General features: G+C 40.0%; 1 protein-coding gene across 6 annotated transcripts in view; it reads right to left on the reverse strand.

The window, feature by feature from the left end:
* UBR2 (ubiquitin protein ligase E3 component n-recognin 2) overlaps window positions 1–21,945 on the reverse strand; it is a 119,340-nt gene that overhangs the window by 67,110 nt on the left and 30,285 nt on the right. For all 6 annotated transcript variants that reach the window (XR_011388680.1, XR_011388681.1, XM_070074091.1 and 3 more), the window contains exons 3-8: window positions 18,400–18,478; window positions 16,333–16,446; window positions 9,101–9,231; window positions 7,610–7,748; window positions 6,088–6,150; window positions 726–846 (exon numbers count right to left, since the gene is read on the reverse strand). Coding sequence is in view for 4 of the 6 variants with exons in the window: in XM_070074091.1 (XP_069930192.1) it covers window positions 726–846; window positions 6,088–6,150; window positions 7,610–7,748; window positions 9,101–9,231; window positions 16,333–16,446; window positions 18,400–18,478 (647 nt within the window). In the remaining 2 variants the exon portion in view is untranslated. The remainder of the gene's footprint in view (window positions 1–725; window positions 847–6,087; window positions 6,151–7,609; window positions 7,749–9,100; window positions 9,232–16,332; window positions 16,447–18,399; window positions 18,479–21,945) is intronic.

Here is a 21,945-nt window from a genome sequence, read left to right on the forward strand (position 1 = left end):
CCGGCGCCCCGACCGGGACTAGAACCCGGTGTGCCTGCACTGCTAGGTGGAGGATTAGCCTACTGAGCCGCGGCGCCGGCCTCTAGTAGTCTTTTAATACAAACATTTTTGGAATTTTCTTTGTATTTAATAATAGAATGTCATTTACCCACAATCTTGCTGAAGAACAGTAGGACAGCTTACTTCTATCCTTATTTTACCCTTTAGATTTGTACCCTAAGCTTTTATTTTTGGCTTTGGACATGAAAATTCTTATTTATGTTTCTATAATATAAAGAATAATTTCCTAATTTGTAGACTATGGAAAAACAAAACAAAATCCAGCAACTTCCAAATTGTAAATTTTTAGAGTTGCAAATTATTGGTAACCCAACGTTGTAGGAACCAAACAAGGATATCAACATAGTGTGATATTATTCAAATTGCAAATCACATGTTTTATTCAGAGTAATTTTCTAGCTTATTCAGTGGAAAAGTTGCATCAGAATGCTCCATTAAAAAAAGTTCTTTCATCAAGTTTGTGAGATTTTCATTATATTAGCACTTTAAAATGGTTTATAATTATTTAGCTCAATATTTCCTAGATTTAGTTGAAAAAAGATGTTCTGAGATGGCATTTTAAAATGTGAAATCAATCATTCTACTTAATATAATTTTCCAAACAGTTTACCAAGGGCATATGAGTTCATTTTAACATCAATTAGCACAAACTTTTATGAACCTACCTGAATATCCAATAACATTTCCCAGCCAAGACAAAAGCTTCAAACCAAAATTTTGATGTGCGACAATAGACGAATGCATAACTTGCACTTTGAGTGGTTTTGTTTGTCTACTGGTATTTCTCTTAAAAAGAAATGGCAGAATGAAAAAAACAACTTAAAAATAGGTACTTTATAGGCACAAAGAAGTTAATATCTTTATTTAACATGACCATTGTTATCACGAAGTTTTCATGTATATGTGTAAGAAAAACACTGCCTCATTTGCCTTCTTGATTCAGATCATAATTTTCTAGAAGGAATCTTAAAAAAAGAAAATGTAAGAAGGTTCAGCTTATGAATAACCTGAACCTTTGGTCTTATACTTAAAATCTGCCCTACCAATTATGAATGATTTAAATGCTTAAACCTGCTTTATGTCTTTAAACTAATTTCTTAATACAGTCACACACTTAATTCATTGCATGATGTGATCATGTTATCGACACTTTTTAAAAAAATCATGGTAAGGCCGGCGCCGCGGCTCACTAGGCTAATCCTCCGCCTTGCGGCGCCGGCACACCGGGTTCTAGTCCCGGTCGGGGCGCCGGATTCTGTCCCGGTTGCCCCTCTTCCAGGCCAGCTCTCTGCTGTGGCCCGGGAGTACAGTGGAGGATGGCCCAAGTCCTTGGGCCCTGCACCCCATGGGAGACCAGGAGAAGTACCTGGCTCCTGCCAACGGATCAGCGTGGTGCGCTGGCTACAGCGCGCCGGCCGCGGCGGCCATTGGAGGGTGAACCAACGGCAAAAGGAAGACCTTTCTCTCTGTCTCTCTCTCACTGTCCACTCTGCCTGTCAAAAAAAAAAAAAAAAAAAAAAAAATCATGGTAAAATAAACCTATATGAAATTTATCATCTGAAATATTTTCAAATATATAGTTCAGTGCTGTTAAGTATATTCACACTGTTGTAAAAAATTCTACATATTGCAAAATTGAAACTCATATTACAGTTGTGTAATAAGCCCTCTCTCCTCCCACCTACCAGCAGCCTGAGACCACGCCTACTTTTCTGTCTCTATGAATCTGACCACATTGACACCTCACCTAAGTGAAATCACACAGTATTTATCCTTCTGTTTCTGGCTTATTTCACTTCACATAATGTCCTCAAGCTTCATCCATGTCAAAGTAAGCATCAGAATTTCCTTTCTTTAGATGCTAGACAACATTCTATTGTATGTCTGTAACACATTTTGTTTCACCATTCACCCATCAACAGAGAACTGGGTTGCTTCTACCTTTTGGCAATTGTGAATAATGGTGCTTGAATGAGGGTTTATAAATAGCTGAGACTCTATTTTCAATGCTTTTGTGTATACACCCAAAAACAAAATTGCTAGACCATATGCTAATTCTATTTTTAAGTTTTTGAAGTACTACCATACTGTTTCTTCCAGTAGCCACACTTTACATTTCCACCAGTAGTGCACAAGGGTTTCAGTTTCTTATTGCCAACACATTATTGTCACTGTATTTTAGTAGTGGCCATCCTAATGGGCACAAGCAGGTACCTCACTATGGTTTTGATTTACATTTCCCTAGTGACTGGTGATGTTGAACAAGTTTTCATTTGCTTATTGGCCTTTTGGCCATTTGTGTATCTTCTTTAGAGAAATGTCTATTCAAATCTATCAATACTTTTTCCAAATGTCTCACCCCTTTTTGTTTTTTGCTTGGATCCTCTTCTCATCCCCTGCTTCATCTCATCTCCATTACCTATATTATTATGGTAGGCACATCTCTGCAGATTTTCGCCATATATATATATATATATACACACACATATTACTTATGTGCACATTTATAAGAATTTTTATTTTATTAGTTTGATTTACAAAAATAGGATACTATGTATTCTTTTAAGCCTCTTAGCTTTAATTTATTATTATTTTTGTTAATTATTGCATAATATTCTGTGGTGTGAATTTATTGAAACATCCTCTGGAAAAGGACATTCATATTCAAGTTGTTTCCAGTCTTCTGTGACTATAAAAAAAGCAGTACTGAACATCTTGTACATACACTTACAGGGGCTTGTATTTTAAGTATTTATTTATTTATTTGAAAGGGAGGGAGGGAGAGGGAGAGAGAGAAAGAGAAAGAGAATGAATCTTCTATCCTCTGGTTCATTCCCCAAATAGCTGCAACAGCCAGGGCTGGGCCAGGGCAAAGCCAGGAGCCAGGAGCTTCAGCTGGATTTCCCATGTGGGTGCAGGGGCCCAAGTACTTGGGCCATCTTCTGCTGCTTTCCTGAGTGCATTAGCAGGGAGTTGGATCGGAAGTGGAACAGCTGGGACTTGAACCAACACTCATATGGGATGCTGGCACTGCAGGTGGCAGCTTTACCTGCTATGCCACAATGCTGGCCTGTGGTACTTGTATTTCTATGGGATAAGTTCCGAGAAGAGGGACAGGCGTCATGGCACAGCAGGTTAAGTTGCTATTTCCAATGCTGCATCCCATATTGGACTGCCAGTTTGAATTCTAGCTTCACTGTGTTCCCAATCTAGCTTCCTGCTAATGTACACCTTGGAAGGAGGAGGATTATGGCCCAAGTACTTGGGTCTGTGCCAGCCATGTGGGAGACACAGATGGAGTTCTGGGCTCCTGACTTTGGCCTGGTCTCATCCTGGCTGTTGTGGGCATTTGGGCAGTGAACCAGCGGATAGATCTCCTTTTTCTGTCTTTCCCTCCCTATCACTCTGCCTTTCAAACAAATAAATAAATCTTTGAAAAATTTTTCTAGGAGAGGTAAAACTTTAATATCCATTACTAGATTGTTTTCTAAATATGCTGTAGCAATTTATTATTACATGTATATTCCTATTCTTTGCATTTCTGCAAATATGATATTTTACCGCTCTTTCTTCTTCTGATGGGTATGAAATCTTTTTTTAACTGGTAATTAGTGAGTTCAAAATTTTTCCAATATTTATTGCCTACATACTTTTCTCAGGTATGATCCATTTTTTCATATATTTTGCCCATTTTTCTTTTCTAGTTTTTATTCTTTACTTGACAATTTATAGGAACTGTTTTAATGTTAAATGTTAAATACCCATCCTTTGTGTTAGAAAAAGTTTTTCCAAATCTACTATTTGCCTCCTGACTTCATTTATGAAATATCTTACTAGGCAGTTTCATATAGCAAAGTGTGCACACTTTTTTTTTTTAAACTCTTGGGGTTCTTCCAGTCTTGGTTAAGAAGCACTGTCTCTTGTAGTTGATTGATTTTCCTCATATGAGTATCTATTTCTGAACTCTCTCTTCCATAACATTAATCTCTCCATTCCTATGCAGCCACAAGAGCTTATAAATAAGAACTTTTCAAAGAAAGGAAAAAATTGAAGATATAGTTGAATACATAAAAAGATATCAAACTAAAAATATATAAGAATACATAAACAAAATCAAGGAAACAACACTGTCTCTGAATCTTACATTCTCATTCTTTTGAAAAACAGCAGTCCGGAATTATTACTGGTCCCACTTAATTTAAGAATGTATTTGAACATCAGAGTTATAATAATTCAGGATTCAGTATCTGATGAATACTTTCTGATTTTTTACTTGGAAATAATTTCAACTTACAATAAGCATAAAAATGGTAGAAAGAATACTCATGCCCTTTCCCTCACCCAGATTCATCAGCTGCAAACATTTATCCCAACTGCCTTATCATGTGTGCATTGTCTTTTTCCACAGACACACACACATGCACACACACAGAGACACCAAAAAAGAAAAGACCCACTGAAGTTATATGCACCACAGCTCTTTATCTCTAGGTATTTCAGTATGTACTTCCCAAGAATGGGAATATTTAGTATATGACCACAGTATAGTTTTTGTTGCAGAATTAAATTCAGTAAGTTCAGGCAGCAAGGAAAAATTTCTTAGAACATACAAATCATAAAGAAAAAGATATTCCATTACATTAAAATTTAAAGATTTTACTCAATGAGAGGCATCGCAAATAAATGAGAAAGAAAAAGACAAAATATGAGAAAAGAACAGAAAAGTTGGGAAAAGGATTTGAATAGAAAGTTCACAGAAAACTTAAATGAACAATAAAACAGACACTTAGAAATCAAGGAAAAGAAAATTTAAGTGACAGGATACCTCTTCATATACCTCAGATTGGCAACGTTTTTAAAATTTGGCAACATACAGCTCTGACAAAGTTGTGGAGAAGCAGGAAGGCTCCCACATTGCTGGCAGGAATCAATACTGGAACTACTGTTTTGGAGACCAGGCAAAATCTGGTGAAGCTGAAAAATGTTCATACTCTCCCTCATAACTCAAGAGATTTCATTTCTTGGAATATACCCTAGAGAAACTTTTGCATGTATGCAACAAAGGAGACCAAAGAATATTCACAGCAGGAATTATTTGTCATAGCAAAAAAACCTGGAAGCACCTTAAACTGTTCAGTGGAATACTTTATAATGGTTAGAAAAATGAATGAACTACAGCAATATGTATCAACACAGATAATTCTGAAAACAACATTGACGTGAACAGGCAAACTGCAATACAACATAGTCAATAGAATATTATTATATAATGTTTAATGGCTTCCAAATCAATGCATATACTGTTTACATAGATTTATATATGAAAGATAAAGTAGGAATGAAAGAAGTGAATCAATTGAAGTAGTTGGAGTAGTTATCTCTAGGGAAAGAAGGTTAGTATAATTAGGAAGAGTAGATACAAGAACCTCTTTTTTTTCTTATTTAAAAGATGAAGAAAATATGGTAAATTTAAGTATATAGGTGTTTACTGTATTATATCTATTTTTACCTGTATCTTTAAAATATTTTATAATATATACTTTTAAAAAAAGAATATTTGATGAAATACAGTTTTATGGAGTAGTTAAAAATAAATCTAGTAACGTGGGGAACACTTTTTTATAGGAAAATAGTATACTAAGTTATATTTGGATAGGGAATATGTCTTGTCATCATATACCAAGAAACAACTGTCTCTGGATTCTAACCTTGGTGCTAAAGGTGAATTAAACTCAATTAATTAAAAACAAAACAAAAAAACTTCAAAGATTTTTCTGATGCAAAAATAGGAAGATAACAAACATAAATCTTACCTAAATATTTGTTTTCTACATCAATCTTACATTGCTTAAAAAATCCAGATAAAGCAATAACACAATGCTCAAGAAACATTACCTTTCAACATGATTTTTGATTAATATTAGCTTTACATTCATGAAAGCAGAAAAAAATGTTTATAAATGGCAAAATATGGAGTTAATTTTAAATGAGAAAAAAATAATAATACAGTATGTCAAAATCACTTACCACAATAACTGATTTTGCTTGCTCACAATATTGGAAATCTCCATATCGAACAGACCTACGCCCCTGCAAAGTAAAATATTTATAGTAACCTGTAAATACATTATTTTAAATATCAATAACTTCTTAACCAGGAAACAAACATGCTTTAGCATATAAAAACTCTAGTAATTTTTAAAAAACTAATTAAGTAGGGGCTGCTGCTGTGGTGTAGCCCTGCTGCTACCTGCAGGGCTGGCATCCCTACAGATGCCAGTTCTAGTCCTGGCTGCTCCATTTCCATTCCAGCTCTCTGCCTGGGAAAGCAGTAGAAGATGGCCAAAGTCCTTGGGCTCCTGCACCCACATGAGAAACCTGGAAGGAGCTCCTGGCTCCTGGCTTTGGATAGGCCCAACTTCAGCTGTTGTGGCCATTTGGGAAACAAACTGCGGATGGAAGACCACCCTCTTTCTCTCTCTCTCTCTTTCTCTGTGTTTGTGTGTATGTCTGTCTGTCTCTGTAACTTTGCCTTTCAAATAAATAAATCTTTTTAAAAAATTAAGTAATTTATTTATTTTATTTATGTGAAAGGCAGAAGGACACAGATAGATGTTCCATCTGCTGGTTCACTTACCATATGCTCACAATAGCTAGAGTTGGGCCAGGCTGATGCCAGTCTGAAACTTAGTGTGGGTCTCCCATGTGGGTAGCAGAGAATGAACTACTTGAGTCATCACCTGCTGCCTCCTAGGGTGTGAATTAGCAGGAAGCTAGAATCCTAGGCAATGGTGTGAGATGTGGTGCTCCAAACAGCACCTTAATCACTGTGCCTGCCCCACGTTTCTTTTCTTTTCTTTTTTTTTTTTTAAAGATTTACTTTACTTGAAAGAGTTAAAGAGAGAGGTAGAGTCACAGAGAGAGACAGAGTGTTGTCTTCTGTTAGTTCACTCCCCAGAAGGCTGCAACAACCAGAGATGAGCCGACCAAAGCCAGGAGCCAGGAGCTTCTTCCTGGTATCCCATATGGGTGCAGGGGTCCAAGCACTTGGGCCATCTTTCACTACCTTCCCAGGCACATTATCAGGGAGCTGGATCAGAAGTGGAGCAGCTGAGACTTGAACTAGCACCCAAATGGTATGCCGGTGCTGCAGGTTGGGGCTTTAACCCGTTGCACCACATCACTGGCCTCGATGATTTTTAATATTTATAAATTCATCCTATTCATCAACAAAAAGTAAATTAAAATTTTCCTAATTGTTTCAAGTCATTAGTAAGTATATTTCCTTGAACAAAGCAACATCTAATCTGGGTTTCTATAATTCCCACTTTCATAACAATATTTTAAATCACTGCATAGCATGAAGATAACTAAATCAATGTTTCATCTTAAACTTTCTATCTGGCAATGGTTCACAGTTATATACAATATACAGGTGGCCAATATTTGAATACAATTTTTAAAAAATGTTAACTCAATCTTCTGGAGTAACTTATCTGGAGCAAAAGTTCAGTTTTTTATGTGGTGTCAGTATGATGAAATTACTTACATCTCGATCTACCGTAGTTGCAAAACCAATAGCTTCTTTCTGTGTGCAGTTAACAGCTTTCTGAAGAGTATAAATAACTTGCTCATAGGTATGAACCTCATCATTAAACAGCATGCAATAGTAGGTGTCACTCTGCTCTCTGTGGAATAAGGCATTAGTGATAAGTTGCATTATCTATTTGCATATTGTGTTTCAGGTTGATTTATGTCAGTGCTAGGTACTGGGCATATACTGGGAAAGTCACTTGTGGTCTCTGTGTTCTCTGACATTGCAGTCTGTTGGGGGAAAACAGACATTGAATATGTAACTCCACAACTTGCTTCATCAAGAACAGCAGGATGCTACAGCATGGTGTAATAGCACTGCAAGTTTACAGATCTGCTGGAGAAGTAATCCAAGACTCAAAGGCAGAATTGGATATTAGTGGTTCTCAACTTGGGTATTTCCCCACCTCCCATAGCTGATCATTTGGCAAGGTCTGGAAATAATTTTCATTTTCATGACTGGGGTTAGGAATGCTATTATAGGACAGGATCCTGCAATCCGTCAGACAGCCCCCATAACAAAGAATTAATCTGGTCCCAAATGCTAATATTGCCAAGAGGCTGCAATGGCAGGAGCTGAGCTGATCCAAAGCCAGGAGCCAGGAGCCAGAAGCTTCTTCCAGGGTGCAGGGGCCCAATCACTTGGGCCATCTTCCACTGCTTTCCCAGGCACATTACTAGGGAGCTGTATTGGAAGTGGAGCAACTGGGACTTGAATCAGCACCCATATGGGATGCCGGCACCACACTATACCACAGTGCCAACCCTGATTACACATACTTAAAAACTATAAAATTAAGGTTACTGTTAGGTTAAAACCAGACTTAAAAAATGCATTTTTTGAAAGCTGGTTATTATTAATTTTCTTTTATGTGAAAGAGTGACAAACACACACACACACACACACACACACACACACCTTCCATCAGCTGGTTCATTCCCTAAATGCCCACCAATAGCTGGGACTCGGCCAGGTCTCCCGTGTGGACGACAGGGACCTAAATATTTGAGTCAGGACCTGCTGCCTCCCAGCATGTGCAGCAGCATGAGGCTGGATCAGAAGTGGGGCAGGGACTCAAACCCAGGCACTCCGCTATGGGATGCCCATATTCCATGCCGGAGTGCCAATTTGAGTTCTGGCTGCTCTGCTTCCAAACCAGTTTTCTGCTAATGCACCTAGGAAGGCAGCAGTCGATGGCCAAAGTACTTGGGTGTCTTCCACCCTTGTGGGTGACCCAGCTGGAGTTCCTGGCTCCTGGCTTCAGCCTGGCCTGGCCCAGCTGTTACAGGCATTTGGGGAATAAATCAGTACCAACAGATAGAAGAGCTCTCCCTTTGCTCAAAAATAAACAAACCTTTAAAAATACAGATTATGTCCTATCCTAGTTGTATGAAAGTTAAAATTTAGGAGTTCCTCATACACCAAGAATAAATGGGTTATACTCACTCCAACTCTAACTCTGCTGGCAATTCATTTTCTTTTTCCCAGGTTAATATCTCTACTGCATAGCGAAACATAATAGCAAAAATGTTGTAAGTTCTTGCTATCACATCTTCTGACAAATGCACAAGAGGATCCTGAAAGAAAGAATAGATTTTAAAAAATGAAACAATGTTAAATGCAATTATTTCTCTTCTTCCCCATTACATCTCCACCACTCAAAATCCTGTGCATTTAGTCCTATACCTTACAGCCTACAAATTCAACCTTCCTAAAGTGTTGTTCAGAATAATTCCAATTATTCAATCAACTGAATTGAAATATTCAAAGGCCCTCCAATACCTGAAGAATTAATCTAAACATTTTGGTATGGTACTCTTGGATCTCTAACCCTACTATCACCTTTACACCTTTTTATCATGCTAACCCCAATTTCCAGATTAAACAAAAAATGTTATTTAAGGGTGGACCCTTAAATTTTTTGGGTGTAAAGGGACACTCGATTTTTCCAATTTTATTTATTTTTTTAAAAAGTGGGCTTGCTTTATTTTTTAAATGTTTGTTTATTTGAAAGTCAGTTAGAGAGAGAGACAGAGAGAGAAAGAGAGAGAGAGAGAAATTCTTCCATCCGCTGGATTACTCCCCAAATGGCTGTAATGGCCAGAGCTAGACTGATCTGAAGCCAGGAACCAGAAACTTATTCTGGGTATCCTACACGGGTGCAGGGGTGCAAGGACTTGGGCTATCTTCTACCGCTTTCCCAGGCCATAGCAGAGAGCTGGATCAGAAGTGGAGGAGCTGGGACTCAAACCAATGCCCATATTAGATGCCGACACTGCAGGCAGGCAGAGGCTTTTACCTGATACAACCACAGTGCTAGCCTCCTGATTTTTCCAATCTTAAAGATGAAAACTGCCTCTTGATGTTTTAAGAATCATTCACTGTTTTCTTTCAGCAGGTAAGATACACATGCATGTTAACAAGGAACTTCATATGTTAGAATTAACAGTGAATGCCGTGGTACAGTAGGTTAATTCTCCGCCTGTGGCGCTGGCATCCCATATGGGCACCAGTTCTAGTCCCGGCTGCTCCTCTTCCAATTCAGCTCTCTGCTATGGCCTGGGAAATCAGCGGAGCATGGCCCAAGTTCTTGGGCCCCTGCACCTGTGTAGGAGACTGGGAAGAGGCACCTGGCTCCTGGCTTCAGATCAGTGCAGCTCCGGCCATTGTGGCCATTTGGGGAGTGAGCCAACGGAAGGAATTCTTTGTTATGGGGGCTGTCTGACGGATTGCAGGATCCTGTCCTATAATAGCATTCCTAACCCCAGTCATGAAAATGAAAATTATTTCCAGACCTTGCCAAATGATCAGCTATGGGAGGTGGGGAAATACCCAAGTTGAGAACCACTAATATCCAATTCTGCCTTTGAGTCTTGGATTACTTCTTTAAAAAAAAAAAAAAAAAAATCAACAGTGAATGAGTCACTAAATTTTTAGGTTAATGTAACAAAGTGTTACTTTAAATATATTTACCATGATATCCTTTCTGTAAAGGTTGGCGAGGCATTTTATATAATCTTTAATCAATATTTTATCTTAAATCTAAACACTTTATTTAGCTTAATGGATAAATAGCATATTATTCATTTCTCAATTAGAAAAAGCAATGCTTCGTGGCCCACACTGTGGCACAGTGCATTGAGCTGTCATCTGCAATCCTGGCATCCCATATGGGTGTTGGTTTGAGTTCCAGCTGCTCCACTTCCAATCCAGCTTCTTGTTAATACATCTGGGAAAGCAGTCAAAGACAGCTCAAGTGCTTGAGCTCCTGTACTTACATGGGAGACCTGGAAGTAGCTCCTGATTCCTAGTTTAGGCCTGGCCCAGCCCTGGCTGTTGCAGCCATTTGGGGAGTGAACCAGTGGATGGAAGATCTCTCTCTGTCTCTTTTTTTTTGTAACTCTGACTTTGAAATAAATAATATATATTTTATATATATACTATATATTATAAATAATAGATATTTTTAAAAAGTAGAAAAGCAATGTTTCACCATCATGGGATGGGCATCAGAATATTCTTGAAAATATGCATGGAACAGAATATTTTTTGCACTGACACTAAAGATACACATGGTGGATGTGACAGAAAACAACTGGAGAAGGTAGAATAAAAAGAAGGGGATGGGGAGCGGCACTGTCGGGCAGAGGGTTAAGTCACTGCTTGCAATGCCAGCATCTCATATGGGCGTAGGTTCAAGCTCCACTTCCCATCCAGCTCCCTGCTAATGTGTCTGGGAAGGCAACAGAAGATGATGGTCAAAGTGCTTGGGCTGCACTCATGTGGCAGATGAGAGTGAAGCTCCTGGCTTCTGGCTTCGGATTGGCTCAGGGGTAGATACTGCTAACAAGAACCTCACCCATTCCAGAACAATCTTTTTTGGTCATATTACTCCACTTTTTTTTTTTGTTAAAGATTCATTTTATTTATTTGAAAGAGTTACAGAGAGAGGTAGAGACAGAGAGAGAGGTCTTCCATCTGCTGGTTCACTCCCCAGTTGGCTGCAATGGCCGCAGCTGCGCTGATTCAAAGCCAGGAGCCAAGAGCTTCTTCCGGGTCTCTTATGCTGGTGCAGGGGCCCAAGGACTTGGGCCATCTTCTACTGCTTTCCCAGGCCATAGCAGAGAGCTGGATTGGAAGTGGAGCAGCTGGGACTAGAACCAGCGCCCATATGGGATGCCTGTGCTTCAGGCCAGGGCTTTAACCTGCTGCGCCACAGCGCCGGCCCCATTACTCCACTTCTTACGGTTATTCCAGTAAAAAACTTTTATGGATCAAATAATTATAATAAACAGGACTTATAAATAATTTTTTTAAATAGTAAACTTTCAGTTTTGCTCAAGTTTGATTTTAACAAATGTCTTGGGGGAAGAGGCCTTTGGAAGGAGTAAAGTCTATGGTGGCAGGGCCTTCCCAGCTGCCTCCTCTTCTCTACTCATGTGAAGGGATCTGGGGAGAGACAGACAGGAAGAGGCTGGTCCCTAATTTGTGGGGCTGATAGTTGGGTGAGGGCTACATGGAACAAGACACCAGACCAGCGGTGAGTGGAGAAGGGCACAAAGACCATCTGTCAGAAACCAATGCTAGGGTTTATGAAAAATCTAACAGTCCTGGACAGAAAAAAATTATCAGCTTTTGAGGTTTCTACTCATTCTCAGTAGTGTTTGAACTCTGAAAAAACCCAGGTCCTGCAGAAATCTTTCCCATTTGAATTATATGTCACCTTAAAAATAAAGGATTGGGATGGGTACTTGGCCTAGTGGTTAAGATGACAATTGTACACTTAAATCGCATATTGGAGTGCTGGGTTCGAGTCTTGGCTCTGCTCCCAGTTCTACTTTTCTACTAATGCAGACCCTGGGAGGCAGTGGTAATGACTCAAGTTTGCTGGATCCCTGTCACCCATGTGAGAGACCTAGATTGGTTTCCTGGCTTCAGCCTGGCCATTGTAGGCAACTGGGAAGTGAACCAGTGGATGGCAGCTTGATTGGTCTATCTATCCCTGCCTGCTAAATAAATAAATAAATAAATAAATAAATAAATAAATAAAAACAATATACGATTAACTATATTTTCAAATAGCAATAGGAAAATGCACTGTAGAATGTGTATTTTGAGATCAAGAACTCATAATTTTGCTGCTTTATTAGCCCTTTTGGGGCAGGTCCAGGAATGTAGATTCTTCTATCCTCCTGACATGTCTGTATTCACATTTTAATTTCCTGAAAAATGTGACAGCTGGCATCATGGCACAGTGGGTAAAGTCATCATCTGCATCGCTGTTATCCCACATGAGCAAAGTTTCCTGCTCCGGCTGCTCCACTTCTGATCTAGCTCCCTTCTCATGGCCTGGGAAAAGCAGTGGAAGATGGTCCAAACGCTTGGCCCCCTGCTACCCTTGTGGGAGACCTGAAAGCTTCTGGCTCCTAGCTTTGGCCTAGCCCAGCAATTCTGTTGCAACCACCTAGGGACTGAATCAGTGGATGCAAGATCTCTCTCTCTCTGTCTCTCCCTCTCTTCCTATAACTTGACTTTCAAGTAAATAAATAAATCTTTTTAAAAAATGTGACACTGATTATAAAGAATTATTTCTGCAACGAAGAGATGCTAGATTTGTGCAAGCTACTGCAAGGAAAGATTAAGGCAGTGTATTCACATCACAGCATAAATGATTTAGAATGAGTAAATAAATGAGATCTTATGCTATGTTGTGTTATCAGTTATGACTAATAATTTCAGTTATTTGATTATATTTACATTACAGAACACAAACATTTGTTGAGAGGTCAGCTTTGGTTTACTGTCTTTTTATTTATTTTTTTATTTTTTATTTTTTTGACAGGCAGAGTGGACAGTGAGAGAGAGAGAGACAGAGAGAAAGGTCTTCCTTTGCCATTGGTTCACCCTCCAATGGCCGCCGCGGCCGGCGTACCGTGCTGATCCGAAGGCAGGAGCCAGGTGCTTCTCCTGGTCTCCCATGTGGGTGCAGGGCCCAAGCACTTGGGCCATCCTCCACTGCCTTCCCGGGCCACAGCAGAGAGCAGGCCTGGAAGAGGGGTAACCGGGACAGAATCCGGTGCCCCGACCGGGACTAGAACCCGGTGTGCCGGCGCCGCTAGGCGGAGGATTAGCCTGTTGAGCTGTGGCACCGGCAGGTTTACTGTCTTTTCAAGCTAGAAGAACTCAAGGTATGGTGTTAAAAAGTTTTGTTATCAGTAGTTACTTCAGAGGAGAGTGGGAGTCATGAAGAACTTTTAATTTTTTATGGGATATATTCCTACAATACTGGAATTTTAAAAAGGTAAGCATGTTTTACAATTGACTTTAATGCTGTCATTTGGGAATAAAGTATGCATGAGGATTTTCTCCACTGACCAATTACAATTGCGGAAATAAGCTAGAGTCTGAACATTCATCCAAACAACTTCATTTATATCATGAACTTATTTTCTTTTTTTAAAAGATTTATTTATTTGAAAGGCAGAGTTATAGAGACAGAGGCAAAGAGAGAGAGAGATTGATCTCCCATCAGCTGGTTTACTCCCCAAAATGGCTCCAACAGCTGCAGGTGGGTTTATCCAAAGCCAGGAGCAGGGAGCTTCTTCTGGGTCTCCTATGTGGGTGCAGGGGCCCAAGCACTTGGTCATCTTCTGCTTTCCAGGTCACAGCAGAAAGCTGGATTAGAAGTGGAGCAGCCGGGACTCGAACCTGCATCCATATGGGATGCTGGCATTGCATGCAGTGGCTTTACTTGCTATGCCACAGCACCGGCTCCTCATGAACTGATTTTCTAATAAGTGTTACATAATACACATATCAACTTATAAAGCACATGTTCTTTAATAATAGCATTTCTATCTGTTATTGGGATTTTTTTTTTTTAAAGATTGAAAAGCAAAGTGACAGAGAAAGCTAAGGAGAGATGAGGGAGAAAAAGATCTTCCATCTGTTGGTTCAATTGGCTCATCCCACAAATGGTGGCAATGGCCAGAGCTGGGCCAGGTTGAAGCCAGGAGCCTGGAGCTCCATCTGGGTCTCTCATGTGGGTGGCAGGGGCCCAAATATTTGGGCCATCTTCTGCTGCAGTAGCTGGGACTTGAACCAGCACCCACATGGGATGCTGGCGTTGAAAGTACTAGCTTTACTGGCTATGACACAATGCCAGCCCCTGGGCAAGGCTGTTAATCTTTCTGAGATTCACTCTTCTGCATCTGTTAAATATTGGTAATAGCAGTATCTACCAATTGAGGCTGTTTTGAGAATTAAGTGAGGTACATTATGCCATATAAATTACTAAGCATAATACCTAACTGTTAATAACTGCTGATCTGCATTCGAATGAGATGGGAACAGTATTTATAAGTGAAAATTTCATATTACAAAATCTTCACTAAGGTTGTTCATTTAGTTGATATTTGCTGCTTAACTAAATTTCATTCCAAAAAGAATTACAGTCACTTAAGAATATGACTCCTATAATAGAGTGATATTTTAAAAATAAATGTACAAAGCAGGTAAGAGGAAAATAAACTGCAGTCAAGAGGAGTAAACCAAAACCAGTGGATAGAAGGCTGCCCTGTCTCAAAAAAAACAAAACAAAACAAAGCAAAACTACTCTGTTGATTTTTTTTCTAAGTATTTAAAAACAGAAAACAACACTCTTAACTTGTGGTAGTGGCACCAGACAGAAACAGGTTGCAGACAAGATTTAGACTGTGGGGTTATAGTTGGCTGACCCTCAGCCTATACAATGAAGAGAAATGCCCTCAACAGGGCTGAGAAAATCTGCGGAATTCTTGAATAATATCCCTAAGAGGAGAGTAATATCAAAATTTCCCAAGTTTTGTTCTAAGATGGAGGATGAAGTATAACATCAACAAAAAAATTATTTTCTATAAAAATAATTCTAGGACAGACTAAAAACTACATTCGAAATATATAACTCTCTTCCATCTCGAGCACATACTGTAGAAAGCCTAAAAATAGGGGCCAGTGTGTAGTAGGTAAAACTGCTGCCTGGGACACCTGCATCCCATCCTAGTTCGAGTCCCGGCTGCTCCACTTCCAATCCAGCTCCCTGCTAATGTACCAGAGAAAACAGCAGAAGATGGTCCAAGTCCTTGGGTCCCTTCACCCATGTGGGAAACCCAGAAGAGGTTCCTGGCTCCTGGCTTTGGTCTGGCCCAGCCCTGGCTGTTGCAGCCATTTAGGGAGTGAACCAGCGGATGGAGTATCTCTCTCTCTCTGTCTTTCCCTCTCTAACTCTTTCAAATAAATAAAAATAAATCTTGAAAAAAAAAAAAAAGTCTAAAAATATGTATGAATTTATTGAGTGGGACCAGGTATGCTAAAAAAAATGTTATCCTTAAATATTTTACAGTCTGATACTTGTAGACTTCATTTCTTTTAATTAAACCCTTACACAGGAATTAAATGGCAAATTTTGGAAGTTTTATTCTGCCACTCCATTAATGCATGAGGATAAAGTCAACAAAGCAAATGTTGACAGAATTTCAAACGTGTACCACTAGCAACAGTACGGCACCCACAGAATGCGAAGAGAATGACTATTTTCATATCCTTTGTTCACACTGTAAACTAATTCCTGTTTCTGGAAATATTGAGAACTCATGGTTGAAACAATTTTTCCTGAGAGGACTTTGTAGGAACGTTTTTACCTCTTCTTCCTCATTTTCAGAGGTGTTAAGGTCATGTTTTTGGCAGTAAGGACCCTCTTTCCAAGCTTCAATATCACCACAGTCACAGAAGCCTCCACCTCCTGATGTTGTCATCTTGGGGAAAAAAAAAAACACACAAACTGTAAGTATCTTGTCAGTAAATACTGAGGCCTATCAGATAATAAATAATCAAGTAAGGAAATAATGTTGCTGAAGTGGATAAAATTAAACATCAAATTTCTCAATGCTTCAGTTTATTTTAAATAAGCCTATAAGCTATTCTAGGTGAGTTTAAAACAAAATAAACTATTTAGCAGCATTGAGTAAACTGCAGATATTTAAAAGAGGATGTATCTGCCTATATGACTTCCTTAATCGGGAGAATTAGGAGGATCTGAAGGTTTTCCTGCTGGGTGTTGGCTACCTTGGTATAATGCTGTTCTCTCTGTAACCAGATTGTGATGAAATCATATTTAGAGGTTATAAAAATTCATACAGCTGTTGTCCCATAGAAGAGTCTAGTAAGAGTGGTGTAACTGTCTTAGAGAAAGTGACCAACAAAGACTACAGAAATAGTTTATTTTTTTTCTCTAAAAAGCTACTCGTTGGGGCCAGCATTGTGGTATAGTGGGTAAATCCGCCACCTACAGTGCAGGCATCCCACATGGGTGCTGGTTCAAGTCCCGACTGCTCCACTTCCGATCCAGCTCCCTCCTGTGTCCTGGGAAAGCAGTGGAAGATGGCCCAAATCTTTGGGCCCCTGCACCCTGCTCCTGGCTCCTGGCTTCTGATCGGCTCAGCTCCGGGCTGTTGCAGCCATCTGGGGAGTGAACCAGCAGATCGAAGACCTCTCTCTCTCTCTCCCTCCCGCTCCCTCTCCCTCTGTGTAATGCTGACTTGCAAAGAAATACATCTTAAAAAAAAAAAAAAAAGCTACTCATTAAAAGGACAGGCGGTAAGGACTCAGGAAGTACAAAAGTGGACTGCCTGAGCATAATCTTTTCACCACCTGCAGGGTTCAAGAATTATTCACTCTTTCTTAAGACAGGGCAATGATTCAAGAAATCTGGCAAGATGGAACCTGTTAGTAATAACTGGCAAACCAGAAATTCTGCTTTCCTTAAAATACCGTGAGGGAGTTCAGGAATGGGTGTTAGATATAGTAAATTTTACAATGAGCTCTATTATATTCTGCCCACAGTAAATATCTGAGTATTGTAGATCACAATTGAATTAACGTAACCCTACAAGTGAGTTATTTACAGGTATACAAAGATACACTGCAAGAATCACAGGTAGAGAGTCACTTGGAAAATTACAACCCACCCTTATAGTTTAGGTACTGTGACAAATACCAAACACAGATGGTACAGCTGAAAGGAAATCTGAATTGTCTTACAAGAATAAAAAGAACATACCAGAATATAAGGAGCCTGATTTTATGGCCATTTTAGTTAATTATTATCAACCCTTTGGTAGAACGAATAAAAACAGGAGGAAAAGTCCTGATCAGCAGGGTTCTGAATTAAGAATAAGATTGAGATATTCCTCCTCTACCATTCTATGAGTAAGGTGAAAAGTTCAATCTAACGACAGTTCTCTAACCTTTGAATCTTCATGGTTTGTCTTTGATTTCCAGCAGAGGAACAAAGAGAGGCTTAACAATAACTTGCCTGACTTACAAAGAAACATACTTGATTTTCAGAAAAGTATTTACTGTATTACAGCAGTGAAAAAGTAATAAAATTAGAAGGTCTTATGCACTGTTGTTGGGTCCTCTCCTACACTGCAGCAGATGGACTCCTTAAAAATATCTAAAAATAGGAAAAAAATCAAACTAACTGAAAACCAATATAGAAGAGCTGATATCTGCATTGTCTTTTTGGAAGCATGTGTTCCAAAAAGTGTAGACACAAAATTCATTCCTATAATGTATGGCAGTTTTTAAATAACACACTGCTATTCCCCTACCCCCACTTTAGTAGTAAATCATTGGGTTTTAAGAAGAAAGAAAAAGTATCTAGTATACAATTCAATTCTAGGTATGATTATTTGGACAATACTGACCCTGTATCGATGGTCTCTGTGAATACTTCCCAAAAAGCACTCCATGCATAAAACACAAGTTGGATCAACTGCACAGTCTCTGTAAAATAAAAAAAAAAAAAGCATCATAAAATAGCTATTAATTCCACAATGGAATATTTTTAGTTGGAAGCTATCCTAGAAGAGTCAAAATAGTGAAGTGCTTTAGTATTATTTTTAAAGATTTATTTATTTATTTGAAAGGCAGAGTTAGAGAGAGGCAGAGGGAGACAGAGGTATTCCATCTGCTGGTTCACTCCCCAAATGGCCACAACGGCAGGAGCTGGGCCAATCCAAAGCCAGGAGCCAGGAGCTTCTTCTTCCACATGGGTGCAGGGGCCCAAGGACTTGGGCCGTCTTCTACTGCTTTCCCAGGTCATAGCAGAGAGCCGGATCGGAAGTGGAGCAGACAGGACTTGAACTGGTGCCCATATGGGATGCTGGCACTGCAAGTGGTGACTTTACCTGCCACGCCACAGGACCAGCCCCAGTTTCTTAGTATTTTAAGAAAGGAAATATCATCCCCAATGACCTGTCAGATCCCTGATCAATAAGTTTAAGAATTTGTTTCTCGGGGCCAGCGCCATGGCTCACTTGGTTAATCTACCACCTGCGGTGCCAGCATCCCATATGGGTGCTGGGTTCTAGTCCAGCTGCTCCTCTTCAGTCCAGCTCTCTGCTGTGGCCCAGGAAGACAGTGGAGGATGGCCCAAGTGCTTGGGCCCCTGCCCCGCATAGGAGACCAGGAAGAAGCACCATGGTGGCCATTTGGGGAGTGAGCTAACGGAAGGAAGATCTTTCTCTCTGTCTCTCTAACTCTGCCTGTCAAATTAAAAAACAAACAAACAAACAAACAAAAAAAACTTGCTTCTCATACTAGATATGTATGAAGGATTCTTTCAAAGCATGTCTTTTGAGGCCAGTGCTGTGGCATACTGGGTTAAGCCAACACCTGCAGTGCCAGTATCCCATATGGCCACCGATTTGAGTCCCGGCTACTCCACTCCCCATCCAGCACCTTGTTAATGCACCTGGAAAAGTGGTGAACAGTCCAAGAGCTTGGGACTTTGCACCCATGTGGGAAACCTAGATGAAGCTCCTGCTTTGGCCTGGCCCAGCACTGGCCGTTGCAGCCATTTGGGGAGTGAACCAGCGGATGGAAGACTCTCTCTGTAACTCTTTCAAAATAAATAAAAATAAATTTTAAAAATAAAAAGACAAAGCATATCATACTAAAATGCAACCAACTAGTAATTTAGTGATAAATTTTCCCAAACACTTGAGGAAATCACATTATATATTAAGATTCAAATGTACATTTTGTTTAAATTCATATCTTGGGATTTCAGACAATGTCCTCCCTTTGAGACCAAAGGCTTCCACAGTGATCTATATGTACCATCAGACAAGCAAGAAGTCAACTGCAGTACAAGAAAACAACATTAGAACCTATATTTCTATTTACATTTAACTAAAAGAAAAAAATTAAACCTTCTACACATGCAGAATACAGACTGCCATGGATCTCCTCATTACGTTGCTATTCATACAGCCACAAAATGCATGGGTTGGCAGCAGTATCCTGAGTTGTCACATTTGCTTTTTTTTTTTTTTTAATCTGACAAGTAGAGCTATAGACAGTGAGAGAGAGAGACAGAGAGAAAGGTCTTCCCTCTGTTGGTTCATTCTCCAAATGGCTGCCACGGCCGGCGCTGCACTGATCTTAAGCCAGGAGCCAGGTACTTCTTCCTGGTCTCCCATGCGGGGCAGAGGCCCAAACACCTGGGCCACCCTCCACTGCCCTCCCCGGCCACAGCAGAGAGCTAGACTGCAAGAGGAGCAACCGGGACTAGAACCTGGTGTCCATATGGGATGCCAGTGCCGCAGGTGGAGGATTAACCAAGTGAGCCATGGAGCCGGCCCCACATTTGCTTTTTTTTTTTTTTTTTCCTCTCTATATGTTTTTTTTTTTATTTAATGCATATATATTTCCAAAGTACAGCTTATGGATTACAATGGCTCCCCCCCCCCCAATGACTTCCCTCCCACCCGCAACGCTCTCCTTTCCCGCTCTCTCTCCCCTTCCATTCATATCAAGATTTATTTTCTATTCTCTTTATATACAGAATATCAGTTTAGTATACATTAAGTAAAGATTTCAACAGTTTGCACCCACATAGAAACACAAAGTGAAAAATACTGCTTGAGTACTCATTATAGCATTAAATCACAATGTACAGCACATTAAGGACAGAGATCCTACATGAGGAGTAAGTGCACAGTGACTCCTGTTGTTGACTTTACAAATTGACACTCCTGTTATGGCATCAGTAATCTCCCTATGCTCCAGTCATGAGTTTCCAAGGCTATGGAAGCCTTTTGAGTTCACCGACTCTTATCTTATTTAGACAAGGTCATAGTCAAAGTGGAAGTTCTCTCCTCCCTTCAGAGAAAGTTACCTCCTTTGAAGACCTGTTCTTTCCACTGAGATCTCACTCACAGAGATCTTTCATTTAGGTTTTTTTTTTTTTTTTGCCAGAGTGTCTTGGCTTTCCATGCCTGAAATACTCTCATGGGCTTTTCAGCCAGATCCAAATGCCTTTAGGGCTGATTCTGAGGCCAGAGTGCTGTTTAGGACCTCCGCCATTCTATGAGTCTGCCCCACATTTGCTTTTAACACACTGCCAATAAGAAACATTTACAGAGTACATTTTTTTTTTAACGATTTATTTATTTATTTAAGGGGCAGAGTTACAAATAGAGAGAGGGAGAGACAGAGAGAGGTCTTCCATCTGCTGGCTCACTCCCCAAACAGCTGCAATGGCCAGAGCTGGGCTGATCTGAAGCCAGGAGCCGGGAGCTTCTTCTGGGTTTCCCACATCGGTGCAGGGGCCCAAGCACTTGGGCGATCTTCTACTGCTTTCCCAGGCCATAGCAGAGAGCTGGACTTGAAGAAGAGCAGCCAGGATGTGAACTGGTGCTTATATGGGCTGCTGGTGCCACAGGTAGAGGCTTAATCTACTACTATGTCACAGTGCCGGCCCCTATGAAGTTTAATTTAATCTTTATAATTCCAAGAAATGAGATGAGGAGAATAAAATAAGAAATATATATATAGGTCCCTGCCACTTATCCTACCCCTGGTTTCTAAGACCCTTATAGATATAGATGGTAGGAGAATCTTTTGCTAATATTTGGTATTTGACCCCAGTTCCAGATAACAGACAATTCAGATAATCCCCTGAAATTTCCTGGGTGATGAAAGAGCCTTTTGTTCTATTGAAGTAACTGCCAGCTAGGGGCTCCTGGACAGCCATTGGTTGGTTGCCAGAGGAATAAACCATGTGATTAAAGGTTTGAAACTTTCAGGCTTTCCACTTTCCCCCACGTGAGTGTTCGGCTGACCAGCAATGGCCAATGATGCACTCAAGTATGCCTATATAATGAAGTTTCCATAAAAATCCAAAAAAAAACTGGGTTCAGTTTCACACAGTTCAACACATGGAGATTCCTGGAAGGAGGCATGCC

Source organism: Oryctolagus cuniculus, chromosome 5 (genome assembly GCF_964237555.1).
Source record: "Oryctolagus cuniculus chromosome 5, mOryCun1.1, whole genome shotgun sequence".
Lineage (NCBI taxonomy): Eukaryota > Metazoa > Chordata > Mammalia > Lagomorpha > Leporidae > Oryctolagus > Oryctolagus cuniculus.